The sequence below is a fragment of the Lactuca serriola genome, chromosome 8 (genome assembly GCF_051521515.1).
Source record: "Lactuca serriola cultivar US96UC23 chromosome 8, Lser_US96UC23_V15, whole genome shotgun sequence".
Lineage (NCBI taxonomy): Eukaryota > Viridiplantae > Streptophyta > Magnoliopsida > Asterales > Asteraceae > Lactuca > Lactuca serriola.
The window spans coordinates 200,355,267-200,373,092 of record NC_136415.1 but is presented as its reverse complement, the minus strand read 5'-3'; the positions used below and the strand labels follow the sequence as shown (position 1 = coordinate 200,373,092).

General features: G+C 35.7%; 1 protein-coding gene across 1 annotated transcript; it reads left to right on the top strand.

The window, feature by feature from the left end:
- Positions 1 to 1,719: 1,719 nt before the first annotated feature.
- On the top strand, positions 1,720 to 5,957 carry LOC145066425 (putative 26S proteasome non-ATPase regulatory subunit 3). Its single transcript, XM_079013670.1, has 9 exons — positions 1,720 to 1,848; positions 1,937 to 2,029; positions 2,232 to 2,422; positions 2,755 to 2,889; positions 2,969 to 3,105; positions 3,499 to 3,553; positions 3,710 to 3,820; positions 4,021 to 4,260; positions 5,308 to 5,957. The coding sequence occupies exons 2-9, from the start codon at positions 1,942 to 1,944 to the stop codon at positions 5,818 to 5,820; spliced, it is 1,470 nt and encodes a 489-aa protein (XP_078869796.1). The 5' UTR covers positions 1,720 to 1,848; positions 1,937 to 1,941; the 3' UTR covers positions 5,821 to 5,957.
- Positions 5,958 to 17,826: the final 11,869 nt, after the last annotated feature.

Genomic DNA, 17,826 nt, shown 5'->3' with positions numbered 1-17,826 from the left:
TTTCCACCAACATAAAAAAGATATATGACAAAGTGTAAAACTTAAACTTAAAAATACATAGTATATCACAAATAGACTGATTAAACTCTTGGTACAAAGCGTGAACTACGACTAGGGGTGTAAAAGAGTCAAACTACTCATTAACTATTCGGGACTGACTCGTTAAAAGTTTGACTCGAAACCGATTTTAAATGAGTCCGAGCCGAGCTCGAGCATAATATTAAGCTCGTTTATTAAACAAGCTCGAGCTCGAGCCTATGTCCAAGGGCGTTTCCACGCATCATAGTGGCACTGATGACCCCTGTTCTTTTGGACGTAGTATAAAATTTTTTGAATTTTTTGTTTTTTCCAACTATTGTGCCACTACGTAAAAAAATATGCCACTAACAACAACTACTACATAATCCTATGTCTGCCCCTAGATGTCACTAAGATTGATTAGGCTCGCGAGCCTAAACGAGCCTATATATAATATAATTTATTATTATTTTATAGGTTAAAATAAAAAACATATTTGGGGAATTAAGGATTTAGGATAGTAAAGAAGCTTCTTAACAAGTTCGAATCAAGCTTAAGCTTATTTAGGCATGTTAGACAAAACACGAGTTGAGCTCGAGCTCGAGCCAACCTTGTATAATTCCTTACGAGCTCGAATTGGACTTAGTATAATAACGCTCGAATTGATCTAAGCTCGAGCTTAAGCCCCATATAACATAAACGAGCTCGAGGCGAGCCTGGTTAGACTCGGGCTCAAATAGGCTCGTCTGGACCCCTACTTACAACTCTCGTATATTTACAAAATATTTGTTCTTTAGACCAATTCCAATCACAATATACTCAAACCACTATAATAATGAATTTTCTAACACTAGATGTAGTTCTTATTCCGATCACACACTAAAAAAACATTTTAATAATAAATAATATATTCCTTTCATTTTAAGATTTATTTAACCATGTTAACTATTATTATATTATTAACGTATATGAAGCCAAATTAATGTTGAATATAGAAATTCACTGGACTATTGAATCTCTGTGCTTATCGGTATTTATGTTTTACATGTCCATTGGAAATGATTTTGGCCGTAAGAAAAGGAAAATGACTTAATAGAATAATATATTTTTCATTTTGTTAGTCATACAACGTATATATCAGGAAAGACTAAATTTTTTATCAGTATTTTCTTTTGTTTTGGAAATGTAAATTCGAATCGGAGGAAACAATCACAAATGAATCTTGTTGTCTATGGAGACAAATGAAATTGAAGTCGAGGACATCTTCTACTTAGAGAAACTAGGACCCAACATTATTTGACCGATTTATGAATTATGTTACTGATATAAGTGAGAGACAAACAATATATGAAAACATCTTGTTAATGATTGTCCTATATAAAAGGCAATGAACAAAATTTGAAGAAACTAGTTATAAAGACTATATGTGTACAATGACATTAATGATTAAATGTGTACAAACTAAAAAATATATTACCATATTAAGTTATTTTTTCCAGCTTAACCTGACATAGTTGGTTATAAAGACTGGATGTGTGAAAAAAAAAGATAAATAGTTAAATATGGATTTTTTTTTTCAGTTACTAACAAACAAAAAAATATATTACCGTGTTGAATTATTTTCCGTAAAAAAAACCATTTTTTTAAATGGAACAAAAACCATTTTTTTTTTTAAAAAAATGGAACAAAACTCATTTAAAAAAAAAATAGAACTAAATACTTAACTTGGGCCTAAAGAAGCTTTACTATATCCCTTGCTAGACTGCTAATCGGTCGATTGATCTAATCCCAGGTTTCAAATCAAGCATTGCAATCGATTTTCCTCCTCTGGTAAATTTAGATTTACGATTGAGCACCAAAAATTCGTTTATTTGTGATTATCGATTCTGTATGGTGTGATTCGACTGCAATTTTACAGGAAAAATGACGCAAGATGTTGAAATGAAAGAACAACAGGTTCCAGCAGCTCCTTCTAACTCGGTTTCATCTACTGCTCCTTCCGTTTTACAGTGTACGAATCTATCTAAATTTGATCTCTATGATTGATTGATCATATTGTTTATTTATTGATGAATTTGATTTCGATTATGTGTTATCGATCGATTGATTAAAAAAAACGTTTATACGCTCTAGGAACGAACGCAACTTTATTTATTAGATATTGTTTCGAATTGAGAATTCCAATATGTTAATCACGTGAAATTGGCTCTCAGATTTGAAAGAAATTGCGGCACTGATCGAGACGGGAGCTTATTCTCGTGAAGTTCGTCGCATTTTGAGAGCTATTAGGCTCACAATTGCGTTGAGGAGGAAGTTAAATGCTTCTGTGATTTCATCGTTTCTTAGTTTTACTCTTGCATCTGGATCCGAAGCACACTCTCGTTTGGTTTCATATCTTCCAAAGGTAGGTTATTTTTGGGTTTTATATATCTTAATTTCCACCAAATTTCAATCAGTTTAGCCATATATTCTTGCGTTAATGAAGTAGCAGATATGGAAAGAGCAAGATGATTGTCTATATGTAGAATATAGGCATATTCAAACATTATACAGCTGAACAGATAGCTTTCCCACTTCATTTGTTGATAACATTTTTCAATGGAAATGAAGCCTCAAGTAGCCTTTAAGTTGAATACGAACAAATACTTTCTAAGTTTAGTATAAGGACAAAGGAGAATCTAGTATCTTGAATCTTAGGTTAAGTAGTTGCTTTACATGTTTTTATGTTTTGTAAAGGAGGATGAACATGATATGGAAGTTGACACTGCATCATCTGGAACTCAAGCTACTGTAAAGCACTCTCATGAGATTGAGATCTACTGCTACTTGCTTGTTCTGATATTCTTGATCGATCAGAAAAAATACAATGAGGTGAACATGATTGGTTAGATTACTTTATGTTGCATCATCTCACCTTTTTAATTATTTATTTATTTTATCTCTTATTCAGGCTAAGTCTTGTTCATCAGCAAGCATTGCCCGTTTGAAAAACTTGAACAGAAGAACAGTTGATGTTCTGGCATCCAGACTCTACTTCTACTACTCTCTTAGCTATGAACTTACTGAAAGTCTCTCTGAAATTCGTGGGTGGGTGAAAAAAAGTTTTTTTTGTTTCTACATATATTTAAGTTATTGTTGATTGTTTATTCTTTGGATGAAGGAAAAAATCCAGTTTATTTGACTTAATGGGGACAAAACTTAATATGGTAAAACTTATTTGACTTAATGCGGAAAGGACTTAATAAAGAAAGTTAAGGAAAAAAGATGCTTTCCTCATTTAAGTCCTAACTTTTTACATTTTTCCCCAAATATGCTGTCCTTTTCTCAAATCTTTTTTAACTGTCATATTGTCTATCCAGATACCACTTTATTTAGACAAAAAACTAATTGGAAAAAAAATGAATCAGTATCAACTAGTTTGTGATGAATTATTCTTTATCCATTATCTCTTCTGAATAAGATCATGATATATACATGCAGTAATCTTCTTGCTTTGCACCGGGTTGCAACATTGCGTCATGATGAGTTGGGGCAGGTTTGTTTCTTAATTTTTTTTTTGATTGGGGTAGTTATCATCATCATCATCATCATCATTATTGTTATAATGATTATTATTCTTATCATCATGATAACTATTAGTATGATCATTATTGCGGGTGATTTTATGAAATTTGAAATGTGTGATGTGCAGGAAACACTTTTGAACCTGCTACTTCGCAATTATCTCCACTACAATTTATATGATCAAGCTGAGAAGCTGAGATCAAAGGCACCACGTTTTGAAGCTCATTCAAATCAGCAGGTAATTAATTTCTTCATTTCTTCATTCATCAATTTGTTTTTACAAAACTGGTAGGATGCTACTCATTTCAGGGGCCATAAATTTCTTAGTTTCTTTCTTTTTCAAATTTCCAACAATTTTCATTTTCCACAACCTCAGATGCTCTTTTTTTTAGCTATGTTTTTTTTTAACTGTTTCCTAATTTTTTTTTTTTTTTACAGTTTTGTCGTTACCTTTTTTACCTGGGTAAAATCAGAACGATTCAGTTAGAATACACAGATGCAAAAGAATCTCTTCTCCAAGCTGCCCGAAAAGCCCCTGTAGCTGCCCTTGGTTTCCGGGTCCAATGCAACAAGTGGGCCATCATTGTTCGTCTACTTCTTGGAGAGATCCCTGAACGAACTGTGTTTATGCAAAAAGGCATGGAGAAAGCATTGAGGCCTTACTTTGACCTCACAAATGTAAGTTCACTATTAGTATATATGCCTCTTAAGTTGCAGGAAATGCCTAAATGACAGTTTTGGTCCCTGTCGTTTTTAATTTGCATGATTTACGATTTTGGTCCCTGTAGTTTTTTTACACAAATGGTCCCTGTGTAAAAAAATTATAAAATGGTCCTTAAGTATGAAAAAGTTACAGAAATACTCCCTGTGTTAGAAAAACAATGTAATAGTGCTCAAAAAAGTTTGAAATTAAAGAAGAAATGGTCCGTGAAATTAGAGAAATGGTCCATGTGTAAAATAAAGGGTTAATCTCAAAAAAGACCTTATATTTTGTGTTTTTTCCGGATTAAACCTCAAATTTATTTTTTGCCTGAAAAAGACCTTGTATTTTTTCATTTTTTCCGATCTGGCTCTTTTAGTCATTTTTTGCCAAAAAAAAATGTATAATGTGAGGGTTTTTTTGAGAAAAACTAAAAAAGTTGAGGGTTTATTTGGAAGCATTTAGAAGGCTGAGGGTTTTTTTTGGAAGAAAATGCAAGGTTGAGGGCTTTTTCGGAAAAAATGAAAAAATACAAGGTCTTTTTCAGGCAAATTTTTTTTTGAGATTTAATCCGGAAAAAACACAAAATATAAGGCCTTTTTTGAGATTAACCCTAAAATAAAACTACTGTTATTTTTTTCCCTTTGCAAGACAAAACTATAGAAATGGTCCCTATGTAATAGTGAATTTACAGAAATGGTCCCTTTGTACTAACGATATTACAGAAAGTCCCTGTGTAAGACAACATTATGGAAATGGTGTTGAAAATATAGGATTAATATAAACCCACCACAACGTGTGAGCCATCCCCACTAGTTATTATTATAACCATAAAAAATAGCAGTTCAATGTCTAATTAGATAAAATGGTACAAAAGAATGCCCTTCGACTTCATAACCAACTCCAACTGAATTTTAAGTTGTAACCAACTCAATTCCGACTTCACATCCTAACAAACCCAGTTCAGTTGTAACTAACAAACTCAATTCTAACATTTGACTTTGACTTTGCCTGTAAACCTGTAGGCAGTTAGAATTGGAGATCTGGATCTCTTCAAAACTGTGGCTGAGAAATTCTCAACAACTTTCACCTCTGACCGAACCAACAACTTAATCGTGAGACTCCGCCACAACGTCATACGAACCGGGCTCCGCAACATCAGCATCTCATACTCGCGTATCTCCCTTGCTGACGTGGCAACGAAGCTCCGTTTGGACTCCCCAAACCCAATTGCAGATGCTGAGAGCATCGTGTCAAAAGCGATCCGTGATGGTGCCATTGATGCCACGTTGGATCATGCAAACGGGTGGATGGTTTCTAAGGAAACGGGTGATATTTACTCGACCAATGAACCTCAGATGGCTTTTAATTCTAGAATTGCTTTTTGTTTGAATATGCATAATGAGGCTGTACGTGCCCTTCGGTTTCCGCCTAATTCGCATAAGGAGAAGGAAAGTGCGGAGAAGAGGAGGGAGAGACAACAACAAGAGCAAGAACTTGCACAATGTATAGCCGAGGAAGATGATGATGAATTTTAATACTGTTTGTTTCTTATTTAAGCATTTTACTTTGGAAAATGTATTCGGTTACAATATTTTACTTGGTTCTTTTTATATTAGAACATTGTATTTTTGAAAAATCAACAAGATTATAGCAATGAAAATTGCTTTGTGTTTGGTTGAGGCTATTTGATAGATTTTTTGAAGTACATTTGTAACATCACAAAAATTTCAACAAATTTAAACCTTTCAAAACAATCCATTTATTAACAAAAGTGTTTAACAAAACATTGTCTCTAAAGCATGATTTAAAATCAGAGTCTCTTAAGATCCAATTCGTTTTAAAACCGAGGATGTGTACGGTCATGCCTTCGCATTGCCACAAATCATATGAAGAACCTGAAATCATAAACAAATTGTAAACACGAAGCTTAGTGACTTTCTCCAAAATACCACCACACAAACAAACAGGTAGCACATAAATAACATGTATTAGGTCCACAGCTAAAAGACTGGATTACCCTTGTGCTCACATTATGAGTCTGGCTTGCCTATCAGGCCCATAACTCATATCTGACCTAGTCTTGAGCCCACATCATAAGTCTGACTTGCCCCCGGGGCCCACAACTTATGTTTGGCTTGCTCCCAACTCAATCAGTCATCGTACTAGAATACCGATGTTCAACCCTTAGTACACGTCTGGCATACCAACCAGTCCACAACTCGTATCTGGAATGCTACTTAGCCCTCAGTAAGGATGTCAAAAACCTCCGTGGGACCCCGATCCCGTACGGGACTAAATTTTTTAAAAAACCAAGAGCGGGAGCGGGGGTAGAATTAAACCCTGCTTATTTTCGGGACCGGGGTCGAGAGTTGGTATTTCCGTCCCGTACTCCCGCGGGGGTCCCGGCTGTACATTTATGTAAAAAATATATATTTAATATAAAATACATATACAAAATAGATTTTCTAATTTTAGGTTTAGGTTATGTTTCACTTTCCCGTTTCCAATTAATGGATATTGAAGCGGTAGTGAATTTGATCATATATTTTTGGATATGTAAGTATTTTATATTTGTAATATTGGATTTGTCATATTTTATATTTTTAGGATTGTTGGAATTGTCGTTTTGTAATGTTGGATTTTTAATTTTTTAGTTTCTAAAAGATTATGTTTTAAACTTTTAAAGTTATTAAAAATAGGCTTTTTAGCCTAAACCAAAGTAGTTGTTTAGCAAAAAAAAACCGAATTTTAAGCCAAAACAAGAAAATGTTGCTAAAAATATAGACAAAAAGAATTCTGATTTGCTTGTTCCTGAAATTTTTTTATCGTCTAGACGCCGTAGAGAATTAAGAATTCTATAAATCAGGGGAACCGGGGGAACCGGGGCGGGACCGGGGGCGATGGAGATAACCGGGGGCGGGACTGGGGGCTATGTAAACGGGGGAGCTGGGGGCGGGACCGGGAGCGGGGGTGACAATTGATTTCGGGGGCGGGAGCGGGGGCAGCTATTTCTGCCCCCGTTTGGTCCCGTTGACATCCCTAGCCCTAAGTATGAGTATGACATGCCCTACCCGACCCTTAACTCATATCTGGATTGCTCCAACACCCTCAAGCACTCAGTACGAGTCTGCCATACCAACCAGTCCATAACTCGTATCACGAAGCAGTACAACCTCAACCCAACACAATATACTGACATATAACCAACATATACAGATAATCATGCAAACAGAAACATAGGTAGTCCTACAGATCTACCATACTAGCATAATCATACATATCTATTCCATACTCAACATATCAGGATATCTAACCAATGGGCCGACCTTGCTGCCTTTGACCCATCTGAAACTGAAAATGATCAACTGTTGGAGCATGAAGGAAATGGCTAGCTTGGTTTACATCATAGGATAAATTTGGTCGAGTGATGGTAAGGTACTTTAGTGCACCAATTAAGGATTGATAATGCGTAGGATCTGCATAAGGTGTGCTGGTGCTCAAAAAAATCATGTATAGCAAGACGAGTAGCTACAGACTTAGCATCAAGGAGTGTGGCAAGGGTAAGAACGTCATGAGCATATTTAGATTGATTTAGAAACAATCCATTAGAATTATAGGTGACTTCAAGACCCAAAAAGTAGTTTAGCTTGCCAAGGTCTTTGATTGCAAACTCCCGATGTAGCCTTTTAATGAAATGAGAAATAGAAGTCTCGTTACTCCTAGTAAGAATGATGTCGTCAACATAGACGAGAAGATATAAAAGACAAGATCCTTGTTGAGAAACAAACAAAGAGGTGTCGACTTGACCAGATTGAAAACCTTGCTTGAGCAAAAACGAGCTTAGGCGTTGAAACCAAGCTCTTGGAGCTTGTTTTAGGTCATACATAATCTAGATGTCGTGGATCAACAAAACTAGGTGATTGTTCCATGAAGACGGTTTCGGATAAATAGACATTTAAGAAAACATTCTTCACATCTAGTTGATGAAGAACCCAATGATTTGTAACTGCAAAAGGTATAACGACCCGAACCGTAGTAGCTTGATCACGGGACTAAAAGTATGAGAAAAGTCAAATCCAGGTACCTGAGTAAAACCCTTTACCACAAGTCTAGCCTTATGACAATCAAGATATCCATTAGAATGAAATTTGGTTCGAAATACCCATTTGGAGCCAACCACATTTAAGCCTTTCAGTCTTGGAACAAGTGTCCATGTTTTATTTTGATGAAGAGCCAATATTTCATCTGACATAGCATCCTTCCAGCATTGGTATTTTAAAGCAGATTTAAACCCTTTAGGAATGTTTTCTGCAAATAAGGTTGAATTCAATCGATTTGTGGTTACCGCAAGAAGATTAAATATATGCTTGGGTTTGAATATTCATGCCTTACCATGAGTTCTCATTGGATGTTGTGAATATGTGTTAGAAGGATCACGAACCTGAAAAACTGGCGATGTTGGCGATGAAGTGGTTGAACCCACAGGAGATGTGTTCAAGCCTAAAGAAGAAGCATCAGACTTAACATAAGGAGCAAAAGTATCATACTCACTAGACATAGTTGCCAAGGGACTGGATGCTGGAGAAGGCGAGGTGGTTTTATCACATGGGACCAAAAATGTAAGACACAGGTTGTTGGGGTAGTTAGGAGGTAATTTAGATGGTGTTGGGATTGAAGGTTGTATGGGTTGTGGTGTTCCATCACTGTATTCAACAGAATTTGGAGCCTTACCAGAAAAGGGAAAATTTGCTTCATCAAAACATGCATGATGAGTGATCTACACACGACTTGTTGTTGGATCTAAACACATGTAACCTTTATAGTGAGCATTGTAGCCAATAAAAATATATTCAATACTTCTTGGTTCAAGCTTATGAGATGAATAAGGCCTCAAGTATAGAACTCGACATCCAAATCCAAAAAAATTAGTGTATTTTGGAGTGGAGTGATATAAAAGCTTGAACGAAGATTTATTGGCTAAGACTGGACTTGGAGAATGATTGATGATGTGGGCAGCGGAGGAAAAAGTACCCACCCAAAATTTATTTAGCAGGAACATTGGCACCAAACAAAAGTGCTAAGCTAGTTTCAGTTATATGGTGATGCTTTCTCTTGGCGTGTCCATTTTGGTGCGGGGTGTTAGGACAAGATAGTTGGTGGTGGGTACCTTTTTCTAAGAGGATTTGATTTACTTAATGATTAACAAACTCGGTGCCACCATCGCTTTGAAAAACCTTCAGTTTGCAAGATAATTGCGTTTGAACAAATGCAAAGAAAATTTTTAATATCCCAAAAAATTCAGATTTGGGACTCAAAGGATAAAACCATGTGAAACGAGATAAATCATCTATAAAAATGGCATAGTATCTAAATCCTTCCATAGAGGTTATCGGGGCGGGTCCCCATAAATCGCAATGAACTAAATCAAGAACTTTCAAAGCATGCTTTTCATTTAAATTGAAAGGTAAAGGGTGTTGTTTAGAAAGTTGACATGAAGAACAAATCACAGGTTTAGGTAAAAGTGAAGTAATAACTAAACAACTGTTTTTATATAAATGAGAAATAATGTCAAATGCTACATGACCCAAACGTTGATGCCATGTCTCGAACGATGCTTTAGAAGAGGGAATAGTAGAAGCCAAAAAAGCTTGATGCTCCGAACTTACGATGTAAAGCCCATCCTTATGCTTTCCTTTTGCCAAAATTTTCTTGGTTTGGGTGTCTTGAATAGCTAAGTGATAACGGGAAAAAAATGACATCAACCGGTAAGTCGAGTTTACTCACAGAAAGTAGATTCTTTTTTAGATGTGGTACTATAAGAACATCACGTAAAGGCAATCTGGAAGAAAGTGATGTAGTACCAACTCGAGAGACAGGAAGAATAGTACCCTTATGTCACACCCCTAAACCAGAATGGCGGAATCGTTCGAGGGTGGATGACTTCATGTAGTATCATAACAGTTGAATACATAGTAAAGAAAGTAAAACAACCATCATATATATAATTTAAAAGTTACATTGTTGAATGATAGTTGTTTCAAAACAAATTACAATATGATGACAAAATGAGTTTTAAACTGACGCCTTAGCGTCTCTTCTCCAAAAGCTGAAGTTTACATGTATTACTGAATCCCTGAGAAATACAAGTAGATTTGAAAGAGTAGATTAGCATTTAAGCTGGTGAGTTCATAAGTTTTTATTGTCAATGTTTGTATAAATTTGAATGAAATTGTTTGTAGATGTTTGAAAACTCCTAGAAAATTCCATATTTCCTACTAGTATAAAAGTAGTATTCTACCAAGACCTGACTGTTTTTGAATGTTTGCTTCTAGAAATCCAATGTTTTTGCATAAGTGTATAGTAGTTTTAAAAGTTCCAAAACTGTAATGCAAAAGTGTTTTTCATGCCTATGATAGTAGATTTATGTATGTATAAAATCACTAAGACATTTGATAACCCCGTAAATCAACGTGTTTTTAATACTCCATGTGAGTTTTATAACCATGCTATTGACCCAGACTGCCTGTAACAACGTTCTTCAGGCGTTGGAATGTTATGACGGTTGTCACCCCAGACTTGTCGGTCTAACTGTAGCTAACAGTTTAGGTGTGAGGTTGTCAATCCCGTATAGATCTATACACAAGTATCACGCTCTCCCTACAAGAGATTATGGTATATAATACAGGACTTTAACTGCATACTTGAAAGTACGTGAAGTTGAATGTCTCACAAAACTTAGTATCAAATAGATTTACGTATGAAAAGTCCATTTGTTCTTGTATATGAAAGTATTTCCTTGATATAGTACTTATAGTATGTAAAATCTCATGATTTCCTTGTAAACTATACCTATTATAGTTTTTCCAAAAGTATGTTTCGTTTTTATGGTAAACCCTAGCGTAGTGTCGACTTTGTATGTACAGTATAACATTATTGAACATTTATACTCAAAATATAATTAAAGTGTTCGATAATTATATGACATGTTATTATTCTGAAAAGACAAGTTGTTATTGCCATATGTGTTGCATGCGAACGTTTTCATATGATAGTTAAAATAACAGTATAACATGCATAACAAAGGATAGATATTTTCACACGATAATAACCGGGTGTTTACTTGTATTCCACCTAAAAGTATTTAAAAAACACTTAAAATGTATTTTTAGGGGTATGAACTCACTTGATAGAGTGAAGATGGTGAGATGAAAACCGAGCAGAACTTTGACAGGAGAAAGCGGATTTCTCGGGATTCTCGGGAATCTCAGGAGCGTAAAACTTCCTTCGGGACTTGGGTATGAAAACCGGGGCTTCGGGATATTTCTTGCACGCAAAACGGAGTAAAAACGCAAGAGAAGGAGAGAAAATGAGCAATTATGTCCGGAACCCTCGCATCCCTTTTATAGGGGCTGGAAACCCTCGGTACGCGGGGCGTACCTCCGGGTTACGCGGGGCGTACCGGACGTCATGCATGACCGCATCCTCGTCTTCCGGAATTTGGATGGGACAGGGCGTAGAGGCGTAGAGGGGCGACATGGACGATCCGAAGCCTAGCACCCAAGTACGCTGGGCGTAAATCGTCTCGGTTTGTGCACCTTGAACTTGCAAAATCCGTAACTTTCGCATACGAGCTCCGATTTTGACAAGATATTCATTTTTTTGATGTATGTTCACCAAACTCCTTTATTTTTTTTAAAGACACTTGTAGAATATTAGTAAATTCATTGTTTCAAATGCAATACATGCGAGTGAATTCAATGTCTTGTATAAGATCTTCATACAATCAGTAGCTAGCGGATTGCAATATTTGGAAATTGGAAAGGTTCTCTTTTCTATTTTCAAGTGTTATTGCCTTTTGAATTCATTAAGCATTGGTTGTAATCTGTCCATTTCAGGTCTCACTAGCTTCTCGTTAGTGTGGTCTGTGTTTCTTTAATGAAATTGTGCTATTAAAAAAAAGCATTGTGCTAATAACTATTTAGACGTATTATACAAGCACTTGGATGAACTTTTCAGTATAGAATGTTCAGCATAGAAGGTATAAATTAATTAATGGCATTTTAGCCATCTTTTTTTCTTTTAATTATAAAGTTTGATTTCATTATTATTTTCTTTGTTTATCATCAAATGTATTTTGGCATTTAAACGAGAGTATGTGTATGAATTTATAGAAACTGGGAATGATATAAAGATGATTGACATCCTACATTTTGTGTCTGTGTATAAGGTTATAGTTGGTTTCGTTTATGTGTAAGTGAATGAAAGAGAATTGGAATGCTAGTATTTGTAGTTAAGTTTAGTATCAAAGGGTTTCTAGCCCAACGGTATCAAGTATTGAAAAAAAAATAAGATGTGTATATACTATAAATATGAAAGAGAAGTGAAAAATAGAATGCTTTAAACAAACTAATAAAAGTACATTGCTATAAAGTGGATTTAGAAGCCTACCATTGTGAATACTCTATCAATTCTGTCCGATTTCTACTTCCAGGATATATATTTCTTTATGTACTTGTGAATACTCTATCCATTTCGTTCGTTTTTTCTCAAACAAAAAGTCATACAATTTAACTATGTATACAATGTAATTTTTAATAATGAAACAGTAATGACGATCGATAAGAGTTAGATTCTTGAAAACCGAACGTCCCCAAAATTCTTGGAAGGTCTTAAAAACTTTATGAAAATCGCTAGGAAACATGTTGACTCTGAAGACAAAGTGCGTTGTCCATGCGTAGAGTGTGTGAATATGTACCGACAGTTGTTGAGTACGGTTTATTTCTACATACATGACCGTGGGTTTCTAAAATCATATACTATATGGATTCATCACGGTAAGAAGCGTCTTGATTCAGATTTGGGCTAAAATTCGACTCCAATAAACATTCCAACAACTAATCAGATGTTTGATGTACTTGATGATGTTATGGTGGAACAAAATACAAATGATGAAGGACGAGGCATGGACTTAGAATTTGATACTTTATTTGAGGAGCTCAATACTGAATTATACCCTGATTGTGAGATGTTTTCTTTAAACTTTTTGGCAAAGTTGTTTCATATTAAAGTGATCAATAAATGGACAAATAGTTCATTTGACCAACTTATAGACTTGCTAAGAGTTGCTTTCCCGAAGAGCAAGATTCCAACTTTACATTATGAAGCTAAGAAAAAGTTGAGAAAGATAGGGTTAGGATATGAGTCTATCCATGCTTACAAATATGATTGAGCTTTGTTTTGGATGGAGAATCATTCCATGCAGAATTGCCCGATTTGTAATGAGAGTAGATGGGTGGACACAACCACAAAGGGGAAGCGAGTACCACAAAAAGTGTTGCAGTACTTTCCTTTGACTCCAAGACTTCGACAGATGTATAGTTCCAGATTCACAGCTAAAGATATGTGTAACAACGTAAATTTTCAAATAAAATTTTTCATTTTAAATTACCAACATCACATATCATAATTCTCAAAATCTCGAGTGTCAATGTCATAACATATTTCAAAATAGTTTTCAAAAGTATTTAACCAAATCCAGGATCCATAAAACATATAACTCCAGCTCTGTGTGTGTGTACAATCAAGCTGGTGCCTTCCCGCGATCCTCGAAAGTACCTGAAACACATAAACACATAACACGATAAGCACGAATGGTTAGTGAGTTCCCCAAAATACCACACACATATAATTAGCCACTCGAGGCTATAACTATGTAAGACCATCTGGTCATTGTGTCTTAGTGGGACCCTCCAGTCCCACAGCTCGTTGGACCCTTCAGTCCGGTCTAGTTGGGACCCTCCAGTCCCATGGTTCGTTGGACCCTCTGGTCCGGTCTGGTTGAGAACCCTCCGTTCTCATAGTTCGTTGGACCCTCCGGTCCAGTCTAAGTAACACATAATATAACATACAACACATATTACACAAGCATGCATAACTTAAGCAAGCACATAAGACCCTCTGGTCACACATAGTTACCACTCTAGGTAAGATATAGTGAGAAGACTCACCTCGAAGCTAGAAGAAATAAATACGCACTTGGCACTCCTGGACTATCCTCAACCTAAATACATTAGATAAGCATCTAATAAATATATCTCTTTTACCCATTTAACTCCTAAGTTCTCTTATTCCCTTTTTAACCCCCGGGATGGGTAAAAGACCCTCTTACCCCTCAAAGGTTCCAGAAGCTCCTAATTGACCCACTCACAAAGTCAATAGAAGTCCAAACGAGTCAATAGTCCAAATCGACTAGACTCGCTGAGTGCACTCGTGCGACTCGTCGAGTCCCATTGTATCTCTGAGATCGTCAGAAATTCCAACTCGTCGAGTTAACCTTAAATCGTTGGGTCAACACATGACTCAGCTAAATCGTGACAAACCCTAAACTACTCGCCGAGTCGACTCATCAACTCGGCGAGTCTATTTAGACTCCCATGCATTCAGATAATTTCAAGGCTGGATTCTTTCACAAACTTTAGATCTATACTCTTATGGCTCATAAGCCACGTAAAGTCATAGACTTTACGTCAATGCATGGCATCTAGAGCAAGAAATGCCAAAAACATGAACAAAAGGGGGTTATATACACTTAAAGCTTCACCAAATCTGGATAAAGCAAGGACCTCAAGGTGTTTAGGACCTCCTAGGGTCCAGATGTGGGGTTTTAACTTCCTCATGACCCCCAATTCACAAAAACCCCAAAAATGATGAAGAAGCCCTAATATACTAAAATGAGAGATCTACATCAATGAAAGGGAAAAAGTCGAGTTCAATACCTTCAACTGAAGCTTGGGCGTGAAAACTAGCAGATCCAACTGTTGGATTAATGTCTAAGTCCATAACTATTTTGGTATGTACTTGACCCAATGGTGCATGGTCCTTTTGGGTTGCCTTCACCAAAGCAACTTGATAGGATGAATTATGGAGAGAAAGGATTAATTATGATTTATTAATATATTATGAGAATAATATATTAAAGGAGAAATCATATTGTTTAATTAATATTAGTCAAGAATTAATTGATAATTAGTTTTGTGGCTAAAAGAGATTAATTAAACTTAAAGGACTGGAACTGTAATTATAAGATAATTGCATTTGGGCTATGGATCACCTTGGAATAATAGGTTGGACGAATTCTATGGGGAAACCCATTAGAAATCGTCCAAGGGTTATTCTAAAAGGGTCCATGGGCTGCTTAGGGCTTAAGCAGTCAGATTAGGGTTTCCTAGTTAAAAACCCTAATAGCCTACATGTATATATAGTACCCTTAAGCCCCAAAAACGTGGCTAACAGTTCCACTAGGGTTTCTGGACATTTTAGGCAGCCTCCTCTCTCATTATTCTTCATCCTCTTGCTCTTGGTGTTTGTGAACCATTAGAGGAGTGACAATTATGACTCTAAGCTTTCTAAAGCGATTACAAGGAGGATTTGAGATTGTTATTGCTACATAACAATCAAGGTAAGATCTAAACCCCATTCATAAGTTAATATGATTAATTGTTTGCTAGATCTAGGGTTTAAAATCTTAGATGAATTGCATGTATAATAGAGAAACCTAGATCCAAGCATTAGGGTTTGCAAGAGCACATAGGATGTTCTTATGGCCAAAAACCCATTAGTGGTATCAGATCCTTGATTGGTTTCTGTTGTATGTGATGCTATGTTGAATTATTTACTGAAAAACGATTTTTTTGGCCTCTGCCCAACCTGACTCGGCGAGTCAGTGGATGAACTCGGCGAGTCTGTCTGACTCGGCGAGTCCAGTCCCTGACTCGGCAAGTCCAGTCCCTGACTCGGCGAGTCCAAGCGTCAGACAGAGGGAATATCAGGATTTCTTGCTGTTTTGCTGAAGGATTAATACCAAAAACGTATTTTTATGATAAAGTCTGATTTTTATTATATTTGGATGATTATCCTTCATAAAACAAAAGATAATTTCAAATCTTTTGAATAATAGTTTCCTTATGTGATAAATATGGATTATTTAAATTATTTGGTAATTATCTTATGGGATTAGGTCAAATATAGATAATGACAAAATTAATTGTTTAATTTCTATTATTTGTTATTTGATCCTTGTGTTGTGAAAAAGTTTCAATTCTGCCCATGTAAGTTTTATGGTTTAAATTTGAACTTAAAGGTTTTGTTTTGAAATTTAAATAGTTAAAACCCTAATGTTTTGAAATGTTTCAAAACTTGCCCTCAAGTTTTGGAATTTAAAAGTTGATTGAAAGTTAATTTAGAAATGTTAAATTCTAAAACCCTAGTATTGTTTTGAAAAGTTCAAATCACACCCTTGTGGTTTTATTAATTAATTAAAGTGTATAATTAAAAGAGATTTAATAAATCCATAAATTTTTGGTTTACAATTTAATTAAATTAAAAGTATAATTATTAAATTTGATCACCTAGTATTTTAAAAGTGTAAAATACACCCTATACTATATATAACATTAAAAGTCTAATATTATATATATGTATGAGTAAAAGTCAGTCTTACCGTTAGTAGGCCTCATTCACGAAGATGGTCTATAAGGGGTGTTTAAGGAAATTGCCTATAAAATGACGATTGAATGGGTATCCACTCTTACCCACTGCACTCTTGACTAGTGGAGGGTCGTTAGCCGAATGGGTAGGATATGACAGAAACCTTCCATTATAAGTATAATGAAGTACAAAAGTAACTAAATGTTTTACAAATTCCCAATCTTAGTTACTTTAGGCAAAAGTGAATTGATGCAATTCCATGAAATTACACTTTGTACCCTTACGAAGATGTTAGTGGAGCGTGTGTGGTTAACCGGCACACTAAATGGTTCTAATCAAAGGTAGAAAAGGGTGACTCAATGTTTTTCATAGTTCGGTGGAGCGTGTGTGGTTAACCGGCACATCGAATAGGTAACTGTAACATGTGGGGGCTCCATGTAAGTTTGCATGGTTATTCACACCCTGTTTTGTGATCCTTGGCATCCCAGTTACAAATCAAGGGGCATATTGAGATATAAACATGCCATTGAAAAGTTCAATGAATCTCAAAGGATCTAGGAGTTTTCAAAGCATTTAAAACTTAATCTGGTTTTCGTTTTTCATGGTGGAAAATTAGTGAATCGTCATTCACTTACCTTTAAATGTTCTGAAATTTGGGTTACGACATCCCTCTCCCAAGTTGTGGAATATTGTGTTGGGTCCTAGCCTTAGGATCTCATTTGGGTGATTTATTAAGGACTCAATCGATCAACTAACTTGAATTTATTTTCTCCCATTTTGTAGATGTCAAAGTACGACAACTATGGTCTTCACAAATCCCGTGGAACAAGCTTTCCAAATGAAGATGATATTCCACGATTCAATCGAGGAACAAGAGATCATGCTTCACTTCCTCCACCTCCTCCAATTATTCTCCATAACCCACAAGTTCGAAGGCTTGAAAAGTTCAAGCTCACTCAAGCCCTTTTGGCAAGTAAACATGAAGAAGGAAAGTCGATGTGTGCACACGTCCTAGAGATGAAGTCATACATTGATAGGTTAAGAATGTTGGGATC

Bases quoted from the DNA above. Each gene is read 5' to 3' on its own strand.
- LOC145066425 (XM_079013670.1), top strand. From the start codon at position 1,942: ATGACGCAAGATGTTGAAATGAAAGAACAACAGGTTCCAGCAGCTCCT. The intron at 2,030-2,231 runs GTACGAATCTAT...ATTGGCTCTCAG, and splicing joins TGCTCCTTCCGTTTTACAGT to ATTTGAAAGAAATTGCGGCA. The intron at 2,423-2,754 runs GTAGGTTATTTT...TGTTTTGTAAAG, and splicing joins TGGTTTCATATCTTCCAAAG to GAGGATGAACATGATATGGA.